Here is a 16593-nt window from a genome sequence, read left to right as displayed (position 1 = left end):
ATAGTGTATTGAAATTGATTCTGTTTACTCAGAGCTGTTCTACAGCTCAGTAAGCATGCTTAATAAATATTTTTCTGTGGAAAAAAAAAGATAAAACAGTAGCATTAAGCATATAGACTAGATGATTTCTAATTCACTGCCAATAATGGTACTCTCAGATAACCTAATAAACTTCTATGAAACACTGTGTATGAGAATATTAATTTAACATTAAGAAGCACGGTCAGATTTACTACTACAGTTTGGTTGTCCTCTACAGGTTGTGTTTACGCTTAGATAGGTCAGTTACTGTCTGGGAGATTTTCTGATAAGCATCCTTCTGCTACTCATGAGAAGCTAGCGACCTTTGGGTCATTGCTAGCCCAACCACAGTTTGGCTCACTTAAAGCCAACAGTAGTTTTTCCCTTGACCAAAGACAGTACCATAGGAATTCTAACTTTATTACGGAGCTTTTCAATACAAACCCAAGGCAATTGTCTCTGTGTTTCAAAGAAGTCACAAATTAAACCCGGCTAAATGAATCACAGTGAAATCTTAAGCAAATGAGAACAGATTGTCTATTTCCTTACATTAGAAGATAAGTGCCAGGCTCTGTTTATATGCTATTAACACCTGCGTATGTGTTTCAACATGTTCGAGTATTATCATTATTGTACTGAAAGGAGCTCATTTTTGTGACATGTAACAAAGCAGGCAGACAACTCCTGAATTAATGTTTTCCCTACCACAATGCTCAGCCACAAGAGTAGAGAAGGGATATGTATTTGCTAAGCTATGTGCATTCACGCTCTCTATTGCTGCATGTTTACAATGAATTAGATTACTCCGCTCACTTCAGAGAGCATCTCCCATTTTTCTTCCAGTTCTCTCAAGGTTAGCAGGAGACTCGTGCCTACCTCCAGCAGTCTGTGAGCCTTGGCCAACTTTAAGAGGGGAAAAAATGTGAAAAAGCCTATTGATGAGTTCAGGAAAAATGCCCAGTTTTCAGGGTTGGGGTAAGTATTCGGGGGGGGGGGGGCAGTGCAACTGTAAAGAAAAATAGAGCTTGTAAGGCTGAATGAAAACCTGATATATTCCTCTTTTTAATCCTAGTCTTTCAGTTGTTCCTCCACACTAGTAACTTAAAGATGTTCTGCTACATCAGCTTGAATCTGTTGCTACCATAAGCAGCCAGATTCTGAGGTAGTACAAAACTATTCCATAAGCTTTTTGGCCCAAACACTTACTTTGCATGCTGAATTTTGGTCTCCATTTTATGTATGAAAACCCAGAGTAACTATAGTGATCTCAAACAAGTTCTGCTTCATTTGCACTGAAATAAAAGAGGAAAAAAAGCAAATGAAGGTTATGCTGTTTCCTCCCCCTATTTTGTCAGACATGTTGGTGTGAGTGAGGTATAAACTGCTAGTTAATATCAAACAGACTGGAGTCCAGATAATTCCCCCCCCCCCCATTAGTATCAAGATTTGCAACAACTTTTTTGCTGGAAATTATCAGTCTGCAAACCTGTAGCCAAATGAAATAACAGGGAACTTCTTGAGTATTACCTTATCAATGCAGCATCATTATAAATAATACGTTGTTACATCATTATAACACACCATCAAAAAACACAACTTAAATTTTGAAAGCCACAAAACCTGACTGAATGGGGATGAGGGGAAACTTGAACTTCCCCAACAGATTATTCTTACTTCAAGAATGTGTATTCTGTAGAAATTTAACACCTATTTTCCAGAGATGTTTTCGCTCACAACAGATGCTTTCATGTATAAGCTCAGTGACTGTACAGGGACCAGCTAGCCTAAAGCAATCAAGCAGAACTTAGTGAGCCACTACTGAAAGGATTAGGAGGGAAAGTGCTCTCTCCAACTGCAGCCCACAAAAGCATTCCCAGCTAGACTCTGGTAGGTGTATGTAAGAAGGACAGAAAATTACAACATTAGCAAATGGCACCTCCTGCTGAACTCCATCTGAATCAGAGAAAGATCTCAGTACACATTGTCACATCATGGGTCACTTACACAGCACAACTATGGAAGTTTCAGCCTTTTATTTTCAGATATGCCTCACCCTCCCCCAAATACAAACACATCTGTTTTTGCTTTTTATAGAGACCAGGTATCTAAACTAACATGTCAAACTTAACTGACAAGTTCCCATTACCAAAAAAAAAAGACAAAAGTATTTTGCTATTTTTGTCTTGAAGAAGCAATATCTTTGATAAGACCACTATACAAAATCTAGATTAAAACACAATGAAATAGTAGGCATGTGTGTGCGCACATGTGTACAGGTATATATTTTTGTATATAAATGACAATGATACTTAAGATTATCACTATTGAAAAACAGTACTGTGAGAGGGTTGCTTTCATTGTAGTTGACAGCTAACATCTTCACATAATTTGGTAATAAGTCAGTTCATATCATTGCTTAAAACTAAGTAATTCTGGATTTAAGGAACATGAACTGGCTATTTTGAGTATCAAATGAGGTAACTACTCCTTGCACTTGTTTCTATTGGTTTTCCTAAACACCCATTGAGGCGATCTCACAGAATCAGACTTGGAATATGAGATTCTGCATCATTCCACTTAGTACCTATGCTCAGTCTAACTGGTAGGGAAGTCTATGCACTTGCCTGACATCCTCTATAAATATTGCTGACTGGCAGTCATCACTCCATAATTCCATAGCTTTAGTTCAAGTCTGTCTTCAAAGTCTTTCCCTTAGTAAGGAGCATCTACACTGCAAACAGATTAATGCAAGGAAAACAAAATTGGTCAGGAAGAACTTTCACTTGACTGAGAATAAAGATCATTGAGTTGTCATCTGCCTTCTCCTGTCTCTTTCAAATTCAGAGTAATCACCTTGAAAAATCTGCCTGAAGTGTAATAGCTTAAAAACCTTACCTATTTTCAGGCTCCCCATAAAGTTTAAAACACTAGAAATGCTTAGCATATGGGTCGCTTTTATAAACATCAGATGATATTCATAGAATTGCTTAAATATGAAGAATCAGCCATTGCATAACTCCATTCATGTCATAGGGGCCATTTCCACTTGCACTGAGGCTAGATCTAGGCATTGGTAAAGTTAACCTCCGCTCCTTCTTAAAAGCATTCTCCTCCTTTCTCCAAAATATAACACTTCATTACACAGAGCTAAAAAGGATTACAACTTTTGTCTAATTTAATTTAAATATGAAAATTTCTATGAGTCCAGAATAATACACTAAGGGTAACAAGCAAGTTGAACATTAAGAAGCTTTGTGTTTCTTCCATGCAGTAGAATGAAACAACTGAAAGAGGCAGGGCTAGACATGCTCAGGTGCCCCTTCTCAGAGGGAGCATCATCAGCCTTCACAGAGGAGAGCATCCATCACTCTGTAGGTGTGACCTGCATGATTTGCACCAACAGTATATATAAAGTGAACAATAATGTGTTAAATTTTGGAAATTCTCCTTGTATAAATAACTTTGTGAGTAGTATCTATGTTGGTCTGAAGTGAATGCATGTCAGAAGAACCCGTAAGTAAAACTAAAGCTCAGCCAAAATGCATTTCTTCCCATAGAATTCAAAACACAAAACTCCTATTGACTGAAAAGAAACCCACTTCTTACCAAAAAGATTGTATTTATCATCTGTTTCAAAGGAGCTCCTCCCCTCTTTTCTCCTCTTTCACCTTTTAGTAACTTCTGTTGATTTTATATTTTACACAAAGAGGGAAGAAATAATTATGCACCTCTCTGGTGATAACTGGTACTTCTCCTCCCTCCTGCAAATGGGAATGACAACTAATTTCCTTGCTAATATTTACCTGTGATGTGTGTCATTCTCTCCTCTGTCAGTTTATTCTCAATAAGAAGTTAGGGAACAAAAAGGATTATGTTCCATTAGACATTTATTTATGAACTGAACATTTTTCAACACTTGAAATTAAGGTTTTTATTTTATAAGAAAGGCTGTTCTAGATCACTGGAGTGAGATATTGCAAAGTTTGAGTTAGCAAAATAGATAGAACAACTACTTTGGGGGAAGGGGGGAGAAATATGTCCACATGAATGATGTGACTTTCAATTAATTTACTTCAGCCATATATATATTGCTATTCTATACTGACTAGTCTCAAATATTCATGCGATCAAATTTTATTGCCATCAACACTTATGGAAAGTGAATTGCAGGGTCACATGCAGAAGCATTCATAAAAGCAACATTTTAGAATCACATGTTGGAGATTCACACAAAAACTCTACCACAGTTAACTTAGAGAATAAAATCCACTAGGCTTAATTTCTTCCATTAACTTTGATGGAACACCATATTGCAGTCTGTTTACTACAAGAAAAGGACAAGATTACATTTTCCAGATATAATTCTTCATCCAATTCTAAGTTATTGTTAATGTTTGCCATTTGCATTATTCAGAGCTGCACACATTCTGCTCCTGTCTCATTGATCAAGTCAGCCTTTGGACTGTAAAAAATTTAGGAATTATGGATTTGCAAAATTTTTTTGCTTTACAATTCACTAGAACAAGAAAACAACTGTTGACATGTACACAATTTTATTTTAAGGACACAGCAATCACAGTTACAGAAACAGACCATTGTTTTAATACTGTAAACTTTCCTCCAGAAACTGACTTGCAACTTAAACCACAGTTAAACCTGAAAGGCTTTTAAACAGTATCTTGGGGAAAAACACAGCAAACCTTAAATATATTAACTTCAAACTTCATGTGCTTATTTCCTTTTTTTGGTAGCTGGTGGTAGTTAAAGTTCTTCAAAGTCATGGCCACTTGCATTCATTGCTTCAGGGTGCATTACCCTTCCCATGAACAAGACAGTACCTGTGGCAAAAGGAAGGGTGGGGGGCAGGGGGAGGGAAGAAGAACCAAAAGAAGTTGTTGAGGTTCTAAGATGAATGCCAATATTAAAATGTAGAATATATGGTACACAATTTTTATGGGAACATAGAGGGGTGTGTGCGTGTGCAGCATGTGTGTGTACATGCGTATCAGAGAAAGAGAACAGGTACAGTACAGACAAGAACACTGAAGTCCTCTACATGTAAGTAAGTGCCTCTTAGCTTATTCTAAGGGCTTGAGCCAAAGCCCACCAGAAATCAAAACAAAGGTTCACTTCCATTTCAGTGGCTCTGGTGAAGGCCTGTGGATATACTGCCACTGCTGTGAGGTAAGCAGCTAAGCTAGTGTTAGCTTCTAGGCTGGAGGTTTCCAAAGGTGTGTATACCTATTTAGAATGGTTTTCTTGATCACTCCATGCCCTCACATCCCTGAGCTGCTGGACAATGTTCCTCACAATTAGCAGTGAGCCATAGAAGCCACCACACAATTATTTGATACATATTTGCTCACAGATTTACTCCCCATAGAGGAGCAGTATTTCTTGCTGTGGATTGCATGTTCCAGAGTTATTTAATCACCATTTACAGCTTACATTTTTCATACATTTTCCACCTAACCTGAATAATCATGAGCACTTGGAATACTCTTGAGAATAAGAGTAAAAATCATGATTTCCACACATCTTTTCAAAAGGTTTCTAACCTTAGGTTTCTAAATTAGCAATGCACTTTCTGGCTTTAAATATAGCTGTTGGCTATACATGCAACAACAATGCCTGTGAAACATTAAGAATTGCCCTAAGGCTACAAACCTCTACTCTCTTCCAATTTAAAAAATTTCTTTTTTGGAGACAGGGGATTTGAGCAGGGGAAAGGACCGACTCCACCTGCATTTTTGCCTAACTACATGACTACAACAGCAAGGCTTCTCAACTTTTGGTCATTAGGGGCAACAGTCATGACAAACTGTAAGCACTTGTATGACATCTTGCACACAAGGCACCCAACCTGGTTAGAATGTAAGCATTACTGCAATCTAAAATGGTTTAATAAACATTGATACTTATGATGGGCATCTCAAATGCAATAAAACCCCTGCAAACTGGAACTACTGATGTTTGCTTATAAAACAGAAAATACCAGAACACACAGATCCATCGAATAGTCTCTGAAGTGGCTGTGTAGTAATGTCCTGTTTGTCATCCAGTCACATCCACATCATTAGGAGAGACAAATTACAAATATGAAAGCAAAGAATTACTTAATCGTTGCCCATTTTGCTATGAGTACTGTTCTCATCCCTTGCCTGCCACAGAACACTTCAACAGCACAATTATTCACAGCTGTAATATCTGTCCATTATGTAAATCATTTGGTACTGCAAACATTAGCTTGCTGGTCTTACTACAGCCTAGCTCAATGATTATGGTTATTCAGGAAAGTAACACTGTTCTTTGAAGGAAAATAATTTACAGTGAATTTTTCTTCCCCTGGATTTTTAATCAAAATTATGAATATTTTTCAGGATTATGGGAGATTTGGGTGTCTGTCTCAGTGAAATGTTAAGGGGACATAGAAAGATTTGTCGGAAAGAGTCAGTCGTAATACCATTTCAAGATGGATTAAGGAAAATTCATACTACAAGACTGGTCCACTCAAAATATGCAGTTCTCTTGCACATCTCTGATTATGAACAGTGAAAAAATGTAGAAGTGTCTCATAGAATCTCACCTGTTGTTCTGCTTCTGATCAAAAAGAAGAAAGGATGATCAACTATAACTTGGGGATACAGCACTGCCATTCGACTAATGGCAATCATTCCTAAAGGAAAAAGAAGAAAGGCAACTTGTTAAACATCACTGCATCTTTTTCACATCCTCCTGCTCTTCATGGGAAATACTTGTGAAGCTCAAACAGACACTGAAACCCCACACTCCAGCACTGACTGTAACCAAGTGCCACCACAAACAACCTAACTGAAAACAAAAGGGACCTACAAAGTAATTGCATGCCTATTTATGCTTTGAGAATGATTACGAGTGGCACAATTTATTTCCAACACTGAAAGAGCAGTTTATAAATAAGATGCAGAACCTTAAGAGGAGTTATGATGCCTGCTCACTTCAGAAAGTGCATTATGTGAGATAGCACTGCTGACCTGTTTTAAACAGCTCCAAGGCTGCATTTCAAAGTAAGAAGTAACCCTTAATAACTAGAGTAAGCAATACCTAAACAGGCTGATCTTGCAGCTTTTAGATGCACTTGAGTCCTTAAATAACGAAGAGGTTGAGGGTAAAACTAACTAGCAGTCAGGCAAAATTTTGCTCTTCATTATTTTTATTTGGAGATGCACGGATTTCTCCAGGCTGTTATTATTCCCAGTGTGTCATTTTCTTTTACATTCTTACTGCACTGTCAACAAAAACTCCTGCATGACAGTAATCTCTGTCCATATTAACATTACATTACAGCAGTTACTGGTATCCATGATGTAAATTGTTTTTCTTTTCCTTAAAGACTGGTACAAGTACTGGTACAATTAGTAATTACCTAATAATCCCTATTGGCAATTAATGTAACTTATTTTCAGGAAGAACATGTGACCACCAAGTAACAACCATCTGGCCTTGTAGCATTAGTACTAGCAAACTAACCTTTTATTTATTACCTCCCACCTTACATCTCTGTGTGCGAGCTGCTTATTAAAATGCAACAGCAACTCTCAGCTCCTTCCAGCCATTCTGGAGCAAAGGCAGACTGTCTCAATTAGCAGATCATCACTCCAAATTACCAATGCTTAAGTTCCAGAAAGAAAGTGTAAACTGCAGCTTGTACTTGTCTGACACTTAGAAATAAAATAAGATAGATGAACTTTTCCACAGGATGCTCAAAATGCTTTGTGAGACACGCCATGTTATGAAAATGCTAGCATTTTCAAATTCCAGAAATCTCTTCAGAAAAGCAGTATACTAGCTGTACTTTGTCTTCATGCTACATGCTACTCAGCTTTCCTGGCTTTGCACCAAGTCAGCTCTAAAATATTAATTAACCAGACATTTGATTTAGTTCTGCTTTTCAGTCAGCTACCTGAGGCAGCAGCAGCTTCTGATCCTTCCTCATTAACTTCGAGGAATGCCTTGTGAAATGCCTTTCCAAGGTAAAGCTCTTTGTTATCTGGAGAGGAAAAGGAAACATTTCAAGTGACTCAACAGTAAGAATGAAGTATTTAAAAATACACCAACACAAAAACCCAACACTATTATCCACTTTCAGTACCAAGCAGAGGCAGGATAAAAGCTTTGTGCACAGGAGTTGCATGAAAATATTTTCTGCCCATAAAGGGCAGAAAGTAGTTGCACCATTTACCTTGTTTATATTTGTAGTGCTCTTCTATGCTATTAGTATTATAATAGCATTGTACTACCTAAAGCTCCTGCATATCAGACTCTGCATAAACAGTAAAAGACAGTTCTTGCACCAAAGAATTTAAATTCAACAGTTTGGGGAAAAAAGGATTGACACTATAGGGTAAATACTTAACAGGAAGAATTTTACTTATTACTGTATTAGGTGCAATGTAGACTTCATCTGGAGAAAAAAGGTATTTTCTTTGGTCTCACCATTTTATATAAAAGAAGCTGAGGATAAATATTTATTGCAACAAAACTTACTGTAGGACTGACTTTTCTCAGTCTCATTTGTTTACTATCCTTCCTTCCCAGTATTTTAATTCAGGCCTTTAATCCAAGCCTATTCCTGCTTAAGTCTTTGGATGTTTCACTGCTTTTCTTCACTGACTAAATGATCAGACATATCAGAATGCTCAGCACCTTGCACGAAGCAATAACTTTAACATTATTTAATCAGACTAAATGTCACTGGTAAGACATACCAAGGATTAGATATACTATAGATACTGTACCTCTCTGAAATCCACAATAATGGCAGAGGACAATTGGTAGTTAAGAAATAAAAGCTTTCTGAACAGGGAGTTATGCAACCATGAAAACCTGATCCAATAACCCCAATAAGACAACTATAGCATTTTGCATTTCTGACCCTCAAAATGCTCAGCATGAAAACTCTAGCTGAAGGCCAAGCGAGAAGGGAAGCCTGGGACTATTCTAATTGTTAATCGTTTATTTTGGCTCTTTTTTTGGCAACTACAGCCAGCAGTTCTAATACTGATGCAAGCCATGACACAAGAGACAGCAGGTTATAATGTGCCTCTCCAGTAGGTCTCACTACTGCTACATATGCTTCAAAACTGAACAAAACCTCACAGTTCAGCTGCTTAACTTAAGATTTAAGTAGTCTTAAGAAATCTTAAGAAAAGCCTCAAGTCATTCCCTATGGGACTGTGTGCAGTAAGACATACTAGACTGCTAAATATTGTACGAGTTCTATGCTTCAGTCACAAGCCTCCAGAAAAGTTCTTGAAAGCTGGGATTAAGTTGTTAGTTGTGTTATTTTAGAACAGGAGCCATGCAGCATACGTCTGTCTTGTAGATTAAGCACAGTTCCAACAGCTTTTGTATCCTTAAGTGATGCTAATAAAGAGACCATCTAAAAACATAATGTGGTTACACTCAAATACTAACATCACTTTTGAGCCTTAGGCATTATCTGTTAAAAAAACAAGTTAAATAAACACCACAATCAAGTGTTAAATACAGTCATCCTCTAAAGCTTACATTCCTATGAATGCAGCAAGACTCAAATATTCCAGAAAGGTTTTTATTTATTTTTTTTTAAACACCAGATGTGCAAGAACATTTACAAAATTATAATGGATAGATACCTAAGGCAAAAAAGGGCGGCAGATCCATGTACATGTATAAATAATTCCTCCCATGTGTCTCATGTAATGTTTGTGTTGCCTTTTAAGATGCATCAGCTAACAAGATTCCTAGTGAGCTTATTTGCCAGTTCCACAAGTTTCTTGTTCCAGGTAGCTGTATCTTGCTATCATTGCTTGAGATCATTTCAAAGTTCAATTAAGTATTTGGGCTAACTCACAAGCCAAGAGAAAACAAGAATTTTGCGGCCTTTGAAGAAAAATACTGTTTTCGAGCTCCTTATTTTAAATCTCAGTAAATATGTTTAATAGCAGACAGTTGTCCACTCAGCCTAACCATGCATTTCAATCACATTTTTTATTATGCTACTTAAGCCTTCTTCTGCGACCTGATATTTACAGCAATACTCCACATTTTCATCCTGAATGTTTCTGCATAGCACAGTATATTTTTGATCAAAACTCTTAGCACCTAACAAGATTGGTCTCCATCTGACAGTCCAAGTACCACAGAAGGAGGGACTAATTTTGCTAGCACAAACATTACTAACATTTACCATCAGCTATAATGCTCTAATAGCATGCTTAGTTGTAAACATACTCAGAATCTGAGTGTAAAAAAAATATATTAAGTCAACAGGAATACAAGAAGTGTCACCAGATAAGACCACTATGTCCAACTAGCCTAGCACACTGCTCTGGCTGTAGTATTATTGTCATTTCAGAACAAGGCACAAGAAGCCTTACAGATGACAACTAGCACATAACTTACCCACAAGGGAAAAATTCCCTCACCCAGAATGTGTCTTATGCCCTAAAGCAAGTTTATAAACCACCGAATACACAGAAGGGCTTTATTCAATGTAGTATGGATAATTTCCACTGCTCTGAAATATCAAATCTGTTATTTTTAAAAAATCCTAACAATCTCACAATCTCAAACAATATCCAGCAAAGAGCTCTGTGGGTGAATTTTCTCTCAGAGAGACACTTTCTATTTGGTTGCAATATGTTGCCTTTCAGCTTCATTGGATATCTTTGTCTTTGGATGGTGAAATGAGCAATTCTACACCCCAGTTTACTTTCTCTAGACTATTCATTTTATATTGTCACTATCACATCCCTCTCCATCATATCTCCCTGAAGTGAATGAATCTCTCTTCATTTGTAAAGATAATGTTGTTACCTGGTGTTCAGGTGTCCTTCTCCTTTAGTTCTCTTTTGTGATTGTCAAGTTAGGACTGACAGCAATATCTCAAACTTATGTGCAAACTCTTGTCATTATTATATGTCTTTCCTTTATGCCTTTGACTGTGGATAAGGCGGGGCTTAACTGAGCATCTGCTATCATGTCATTTTTCAATTAGCTTCTACAAGTCAGAATTTTCATAGGAGCCAAAAGGATTTGATTACCATCATCCCAGAAAAGCCCCACAGAGATGTGTCATCAGAATTTAAGCCTTCTGCAAGACCCTAGCCTAGATACCCATTAACGTGTAGGAGTAATCTGAGGTTTACTTTTAACGTACATGACTTTGTTAGCATCACATTTCATTTGTCACTACACTCCATATGTTTGCAAACTCCCACTCAGAGCTGCCAACTGGTTGCTCGGCAAGTCTCACTTAAAAAAAAAAAGTGAAGGTTTATTGGCTTTTCTGGCCTAAGTTGTCCCAGAAAGAATTATACCTACCTCAGTCAAGACTTCTAAGAACTATTTACTGGAATGGTCCTCTTCCAATTACTTTACATTGTGAAAGTCAGTCATTAAGATTACTTCATTATTCATCAAAATGCAGGTCATCTTGAGATTAAAAGCAGTTGCCATTTAAGGCATTGTACAACAGTAAGAAATACTATAATCATTTGACAGAAGAGGGGAGTTTTAGTAAAGTAGACTCATACTTGCTCAAGGGCAAGTCTCAAGTGGTATCAAAATACTCAAGCAGCAAGTTTACACACTATGTAAATTCTAAAGTCTCAAATACCAGAAGCTGTTTCAAGATTTGTTTCTTCTTAAGTTTCAGGTTTGATTATTTTGAACACCTGATAGAATCAGAGATACACAAATCAAGCCTTCCAGAAGTGGGGTGTTCTTTTTTTTTCTCCTGCATAAGTGGGAGTTAGAATACATGCAACTAGACAGGCAAACAGAAATGTTCCCTCAGTTTCCCCACTCACCTGTTCACTGACAACTTAATTTCTGCAAGCTAGCCACACCTAAAACTACATTTGGATTAGTACTTTCTGTTTGGTTGCTCACAACCCAGATATTCCAGAAGGTAAAACTGACTCTTCCATTTCCATTTTTCAAATTGAATGCAAAAAGTATAAAAATCTGAATACTGAAGAATAAACCTGCAATCCTGCATTTTGATTTATATCCACTAAACCCCCATAGAATTTCACTGAAGTCAACAATCTGTGCCTGGATCTGATTACAGGATTACAGTCTTTGTTGAAACTGCAGAAGGTTTTCCTTGACAATAATCCAAAGGCAACAGCAACAGGAAAGTGGGAGGAGAATATTTTTAAATACAGCAGAATTCTCAAAAATCTCCCTATATTTTCTTCTGCAATTTATATCTTCTTAAATTAAAGGCAAGTATTTGAAAAAAAATGTTTCCACCTGGACTTTTTTTTTTTTTTAAAAAAGGTTTCACAGATTGCCAAATTTTCCAGCGAGTAGACAATGAAGCATGTATAAACTTCTGGCTTTAACCCCCCCATTACCTGACATACTACACACATATTTTTAAAAGCTAGCTTTCACCATTTGTCTTCACAAGTATTTTTTCCTTCCCTCTCCCTCCCCATTTTACACTGAAAGTTTTGAAATAGTAAATCTTTTGTATTTCAATTACTTAAAATTCTGTCTCTATAGCATGAACAGTCAGGTTTTCATTAGATACATCACTCCAAAAATATTTTCTTATTCTTAATGAAATTATGAATGACCTTTTATTTATGAATGACCTTTTCATCCCCTGGTGGCACATGCTCTTTATTTAAACCAAAGGTGAGAATGTTACAATGAAACACATCAATTCTCGCTACACACTGCTCTACATTACTTTGTTAAACAAAGTAATCTTTAAATAGTAGAGGAGTTAATTCACTTATGCAACATGGTATTCTCATTTTGTGTGGTACAACTATTAAAACTATAAAGCTTTAAACAAATCATTGATCACATGGATTGAAACAAGTTCCAATCTTTCTGCTAATCTCTCAACTTCAGAATTACTCCCTGATATTTAGGCCTCTATTTTATCTAGAATGAAGAACCAAACACTCCCTTTGTGGTTCAGTCTCCCCTGTGTGTTTTCTGTTGGTCTGGACACTTTTCTCATTTAAGTATTTTTCAGTATATAGGCCTCAAGTTACTATACAGTTTACTCTCCTTTAGGGTGACAGAGAAACAGGAAGTACTTTTCTTCAGATTTTTTTTTAAAGGAAGGATTTTTCATTTATTCAAATTCTTTTTGCATTATCTAACTCCATCTTTTCCCACAGTATCACTGGAAAAGTGCAAGCAGCAAAGCAATGGGATAAACCACATAAGCTACAAACGGTACTTCAAATATGGTAAAAGTCAAAGCTATGTGAAAAGTCTCTAAACCTTACAGCAGAAATGTTTATAAAGGTTCCCTTTCATCACCACTACCTTAAACAAAGCCATGCAAATATGATTGCTGCCAAAAACAGACAATTAGGAACAGCTGATTCCCAAACCCCGAGGGTCTATCTGGCTGATTAAGCCATAGAGCAGAAACACATACAGAGAGGTGTATAAATGTAAGTTATAAGAACAATCACAGTAAACTCGCCTCTAGATAGAGAACAGTCTAGGACCTCAACTGGTCTGCTACACTTTGGGTCTAAGCAGACTGTACCAAACACACTGCTTGTGTGGCTTCTTACACAAAAGAAACAACTTCTCAGGCTCAACTACCTTTTGCTTCAGTTTGACACCCTTAAAGGGTATTAAAGGCATAAATATCTGTCATTTCCATCTCAATTTTTAAATGCATTGGATATTTCACCTTCTGATGATAAAAGTATGAACAATCAATTCAAATAGACACATGGCATATATGACCAATTCGCCTTTATCGTAGAACTTTTTCTTTCATGTGCTGCTTCTATACAGAAGGTATCTGGGGAGATGACTAATTGTACAACAGCTTAATGCTGTCAACAAACAGCCTCTAGAAACAAAAGATGGCAACCCACTGATGGTGTGAATCCCATTTGCTGTCAAGGCACTCAGGCCACATGTTCTTCTGTAATATGGATCTGCCTCCTGCATAATATTCTGTTTTCTCTACAGATCTAGTAAGTTCCAATTCTAAAGTGCTCAGAGTGAAGTTTGGCAGGTAAAAAGTCTTCTCCCAAGAGATTCCTCTTCTGCCCCAACTGCTCCTACAGTGAACATACACTTAGGTCATTCAAGAATCCCTGTGGATCAAAAATTTACTAGCAGGATTTTTTGTTTGGGTAACTCGGAGCTTTTTTGTTATCTTTACATGATTTTAAGACTTCCTCTTACATCTTAAAAGACAAGATGAGAGCCTCTTACCAGACATTGCAGTAAGGTCAGCGTTACTGCTGAATAATTCCATAATTCCAAGGCCTTTCATGACATCCTTCAGATCAATTTCTTGTTCTACTGTGAACCTGGAGAACATAACAGAAAATTGCCAAAAGCCAAGAATGCAAGCAGTAGTTGTTATTAGAATATTAAAATTTCTAGATAATGACAACTGAAATCCTGAGGTAAATAATGTAAAGTAGCAGTATAGCACACTGATGCTTTATTAAAATGCTTATGAACTAGTTTACTGTCACAGCTAATTTTTCTAACGCAGAAGCAAATCAAAGATATAATAATGGTATGTACAATCCCTAACCATTAAATGTTAGTACCAGTTATGTAGTAGCTGATGTAAATGCTTACTTTTAGTAAGAAAGGGTTAATATAAAAGCTGAATTAATTGTACACATAATAGAAGAAATATCAGACAAGTCAAAGGACAGCACAAGCTTCATAGATAGCTGCTGGCAAAGCAAGAGTACGAAACTACGAATATTCCACTTTTGTTTAAAAAGTATAAGCAAAGAACAGCCATTACGAACAATAATATAACAGTTCTGACTTAGCGTCTAATTAATCTGGTGGCAAAATTCTCATTGGGTTTTGATTGTGAGTAGAGAACAAGGAAAACAAATAGCTGTTGGTGCAAATGCACCAACCTGGCCAAAACTCGGCACGATTTCAGGATTAGCTTGCCAAATCATGCTCTGTACTATGTTACTAAGCTGGAAGGATAAATTGAGATCTGTCCCCGAGGGCAAAATTTGGGGCAGAAACATGTTCAGTTTACAACAACTTCTTCTAAAAGATTCTAAAAGTTATGTCTGTGTTAGGTGTTAGTAAGACAAACAAGACAGGTCCCTTCTGTATAGGCAGACACAGACCTGGGCTGCTGGAGAAACACTATACAGTATATCAAAGTAATAAGGATAGCAACCCTGGCCAGAATAAAAATGCCCAAAGTCTACTGACAGACATGAAAGGCTAATTATAAATGTTGGTATAATTAAGGGTTCTCTGTAGACTCACCAGAGAAATTATGAATGACTTCAATTATGCTGACAAATGACCAGTTGTAATAACTATACAAAGTATATGGTCCACAGGGTTTTGTTACAGTTTCTCCAGCAAGCCATTGATTGCAGTTAGACTACACTCCTTATCAAAGGGTCTTATCTGTCCTCAAAACAATTAAAATAAAATGTGCTGCTGTGAAATTTCTTGTAATTGAAGTTCTTCCCATGGTTAAGCTTCCTTGACTACAGGGAGAAACAGGTTCTCTTCAGTGGAAAGTACAGCACAGAACTCCGAGCAGAGAGCAGCTGATGAAGAGGAGAGATGACACCTTTCTGTGTACAAATCTGGACATTAATGGACAACTGGAAAACGGTCAAGTAGAACTTCCTCACTTACAAGATTTACACAGAATGAGGAAAAATTCAAAACAATCTACATTCATAATGAATTTAGAGGTGCTATTGGAAGCCAAAAATGCATCATGAAATAGGTATTAGTTATTATACAGAGAATTTTATCCAAGTTAAGATAAGGTCTGGAGATAGTTCAGGAATGACAAATTACAGGTGACATTGCAAGTGCTCATGAACCCTGTCCAGATGAATTCCAGGCTATGCCAGAACTGACTCTTGTGATCTTACTGTGTTTCTGGCTGTTATCAGAAAAACCAGAAGAGACCAATATAGATCTATGCACAAGAGGAAGCTCTTCATGGTGTTCTCGCATATTCTGTATCAGCCAGCATGGCAGCATTTGTTAAAAACAAAACAAGTACACACAGCATGATCTTACCAAACGAGATGTAGGTGGAAGAACATACAAGATGACCTGAAAATTGCTGATGGGATTTTGGGAAAGGGAAGTACTAGCTCTCTAGCTTTCTTCTCCAAGGGGAATCAGCACTTGCTTTCTCCTTAGACCATTGTGGGCACTAGTCAAAAACTACAGGCAGGGAACTCTCAAGACCTTCTGCACAATTTTAGTTTTCAGCTAAGAGACAAATCTACAAGTTGCTTATTCATTCAAGTTTCCCACTGGCTTTCAGGGTCCAAAACAAGAGACCAGGTTTTGTTCTCATTACACACTATGTAAAATAGATCTGGAATTACTTTACAGCCTGCATTAAAGCCCTGCGGAGGTGAACTGAGACTTGACTCCTGATGCCAGAGTTAGTGGATTTAAACAGTACAGAGGTTCTCTGTGCTTTTGCACTGGAGTGAATAAATCCAGAAATATTTCCTTCTATATTAAAACAATATTATGATATTTTTCAAAACACAAATCCAGCCGTACCTACCTTACAAG

The 16593-nt window shown here is 37.1% G+C and overlaps 1 protein-coding gene across 2 annotated transcripts in view; it reads right to left on the bottom strand.

Annotated features, from left to right (window-relative positions):
* Positions 1-2039: 2039 nt before the first annotated feature.
* Positions 2040-16593, bottom strand: part of SERPINI1 (serpin family I member 1) — a 54903-nt gene continuing 40349 nt past the window's right edge. For both annotated transcript variants that reach the window (XM_064516585.1, XM_064516586.1), the window contains exons 6-9: positions 14257-14354; positions 7964-8050; positions 6608-6697; positions 2040-4859 (exon numbers count right to left, since the gene is read on the bottom strand). In XM_064516585.1, the coding sequence (XP_064372655.1) occupies positions 4783-4859; positions 6608-6697; positions 7964-8050; positions 14257-14354 (352 nt within the window). In that variant the 3' untranslated portion in view covers positions 2040-4782. The remainder of the gene's footprint in view (positions 4860-6607; positions 6698-7963; positions 8051-14256; positions 14355-16593) is intronic.

Source organism: Dromaius novaehollandiae, chromosome 9 (assembly GCF_036370855.1).
Source record: "Dromaius novaehollandiae isolate bDroNov1 chromosome 9, bDroNov1.hap1, whole genome shotgun sequence".
NCBI lineage: Eukaryota > Metazoa > Chordata > Aves > Casuariiformes > Dromaiidae > Dromaius > Dromaius novaehollandiae.
This window is presented reverse-complemented; position numbering and strand designations above follow the sequence as displayed.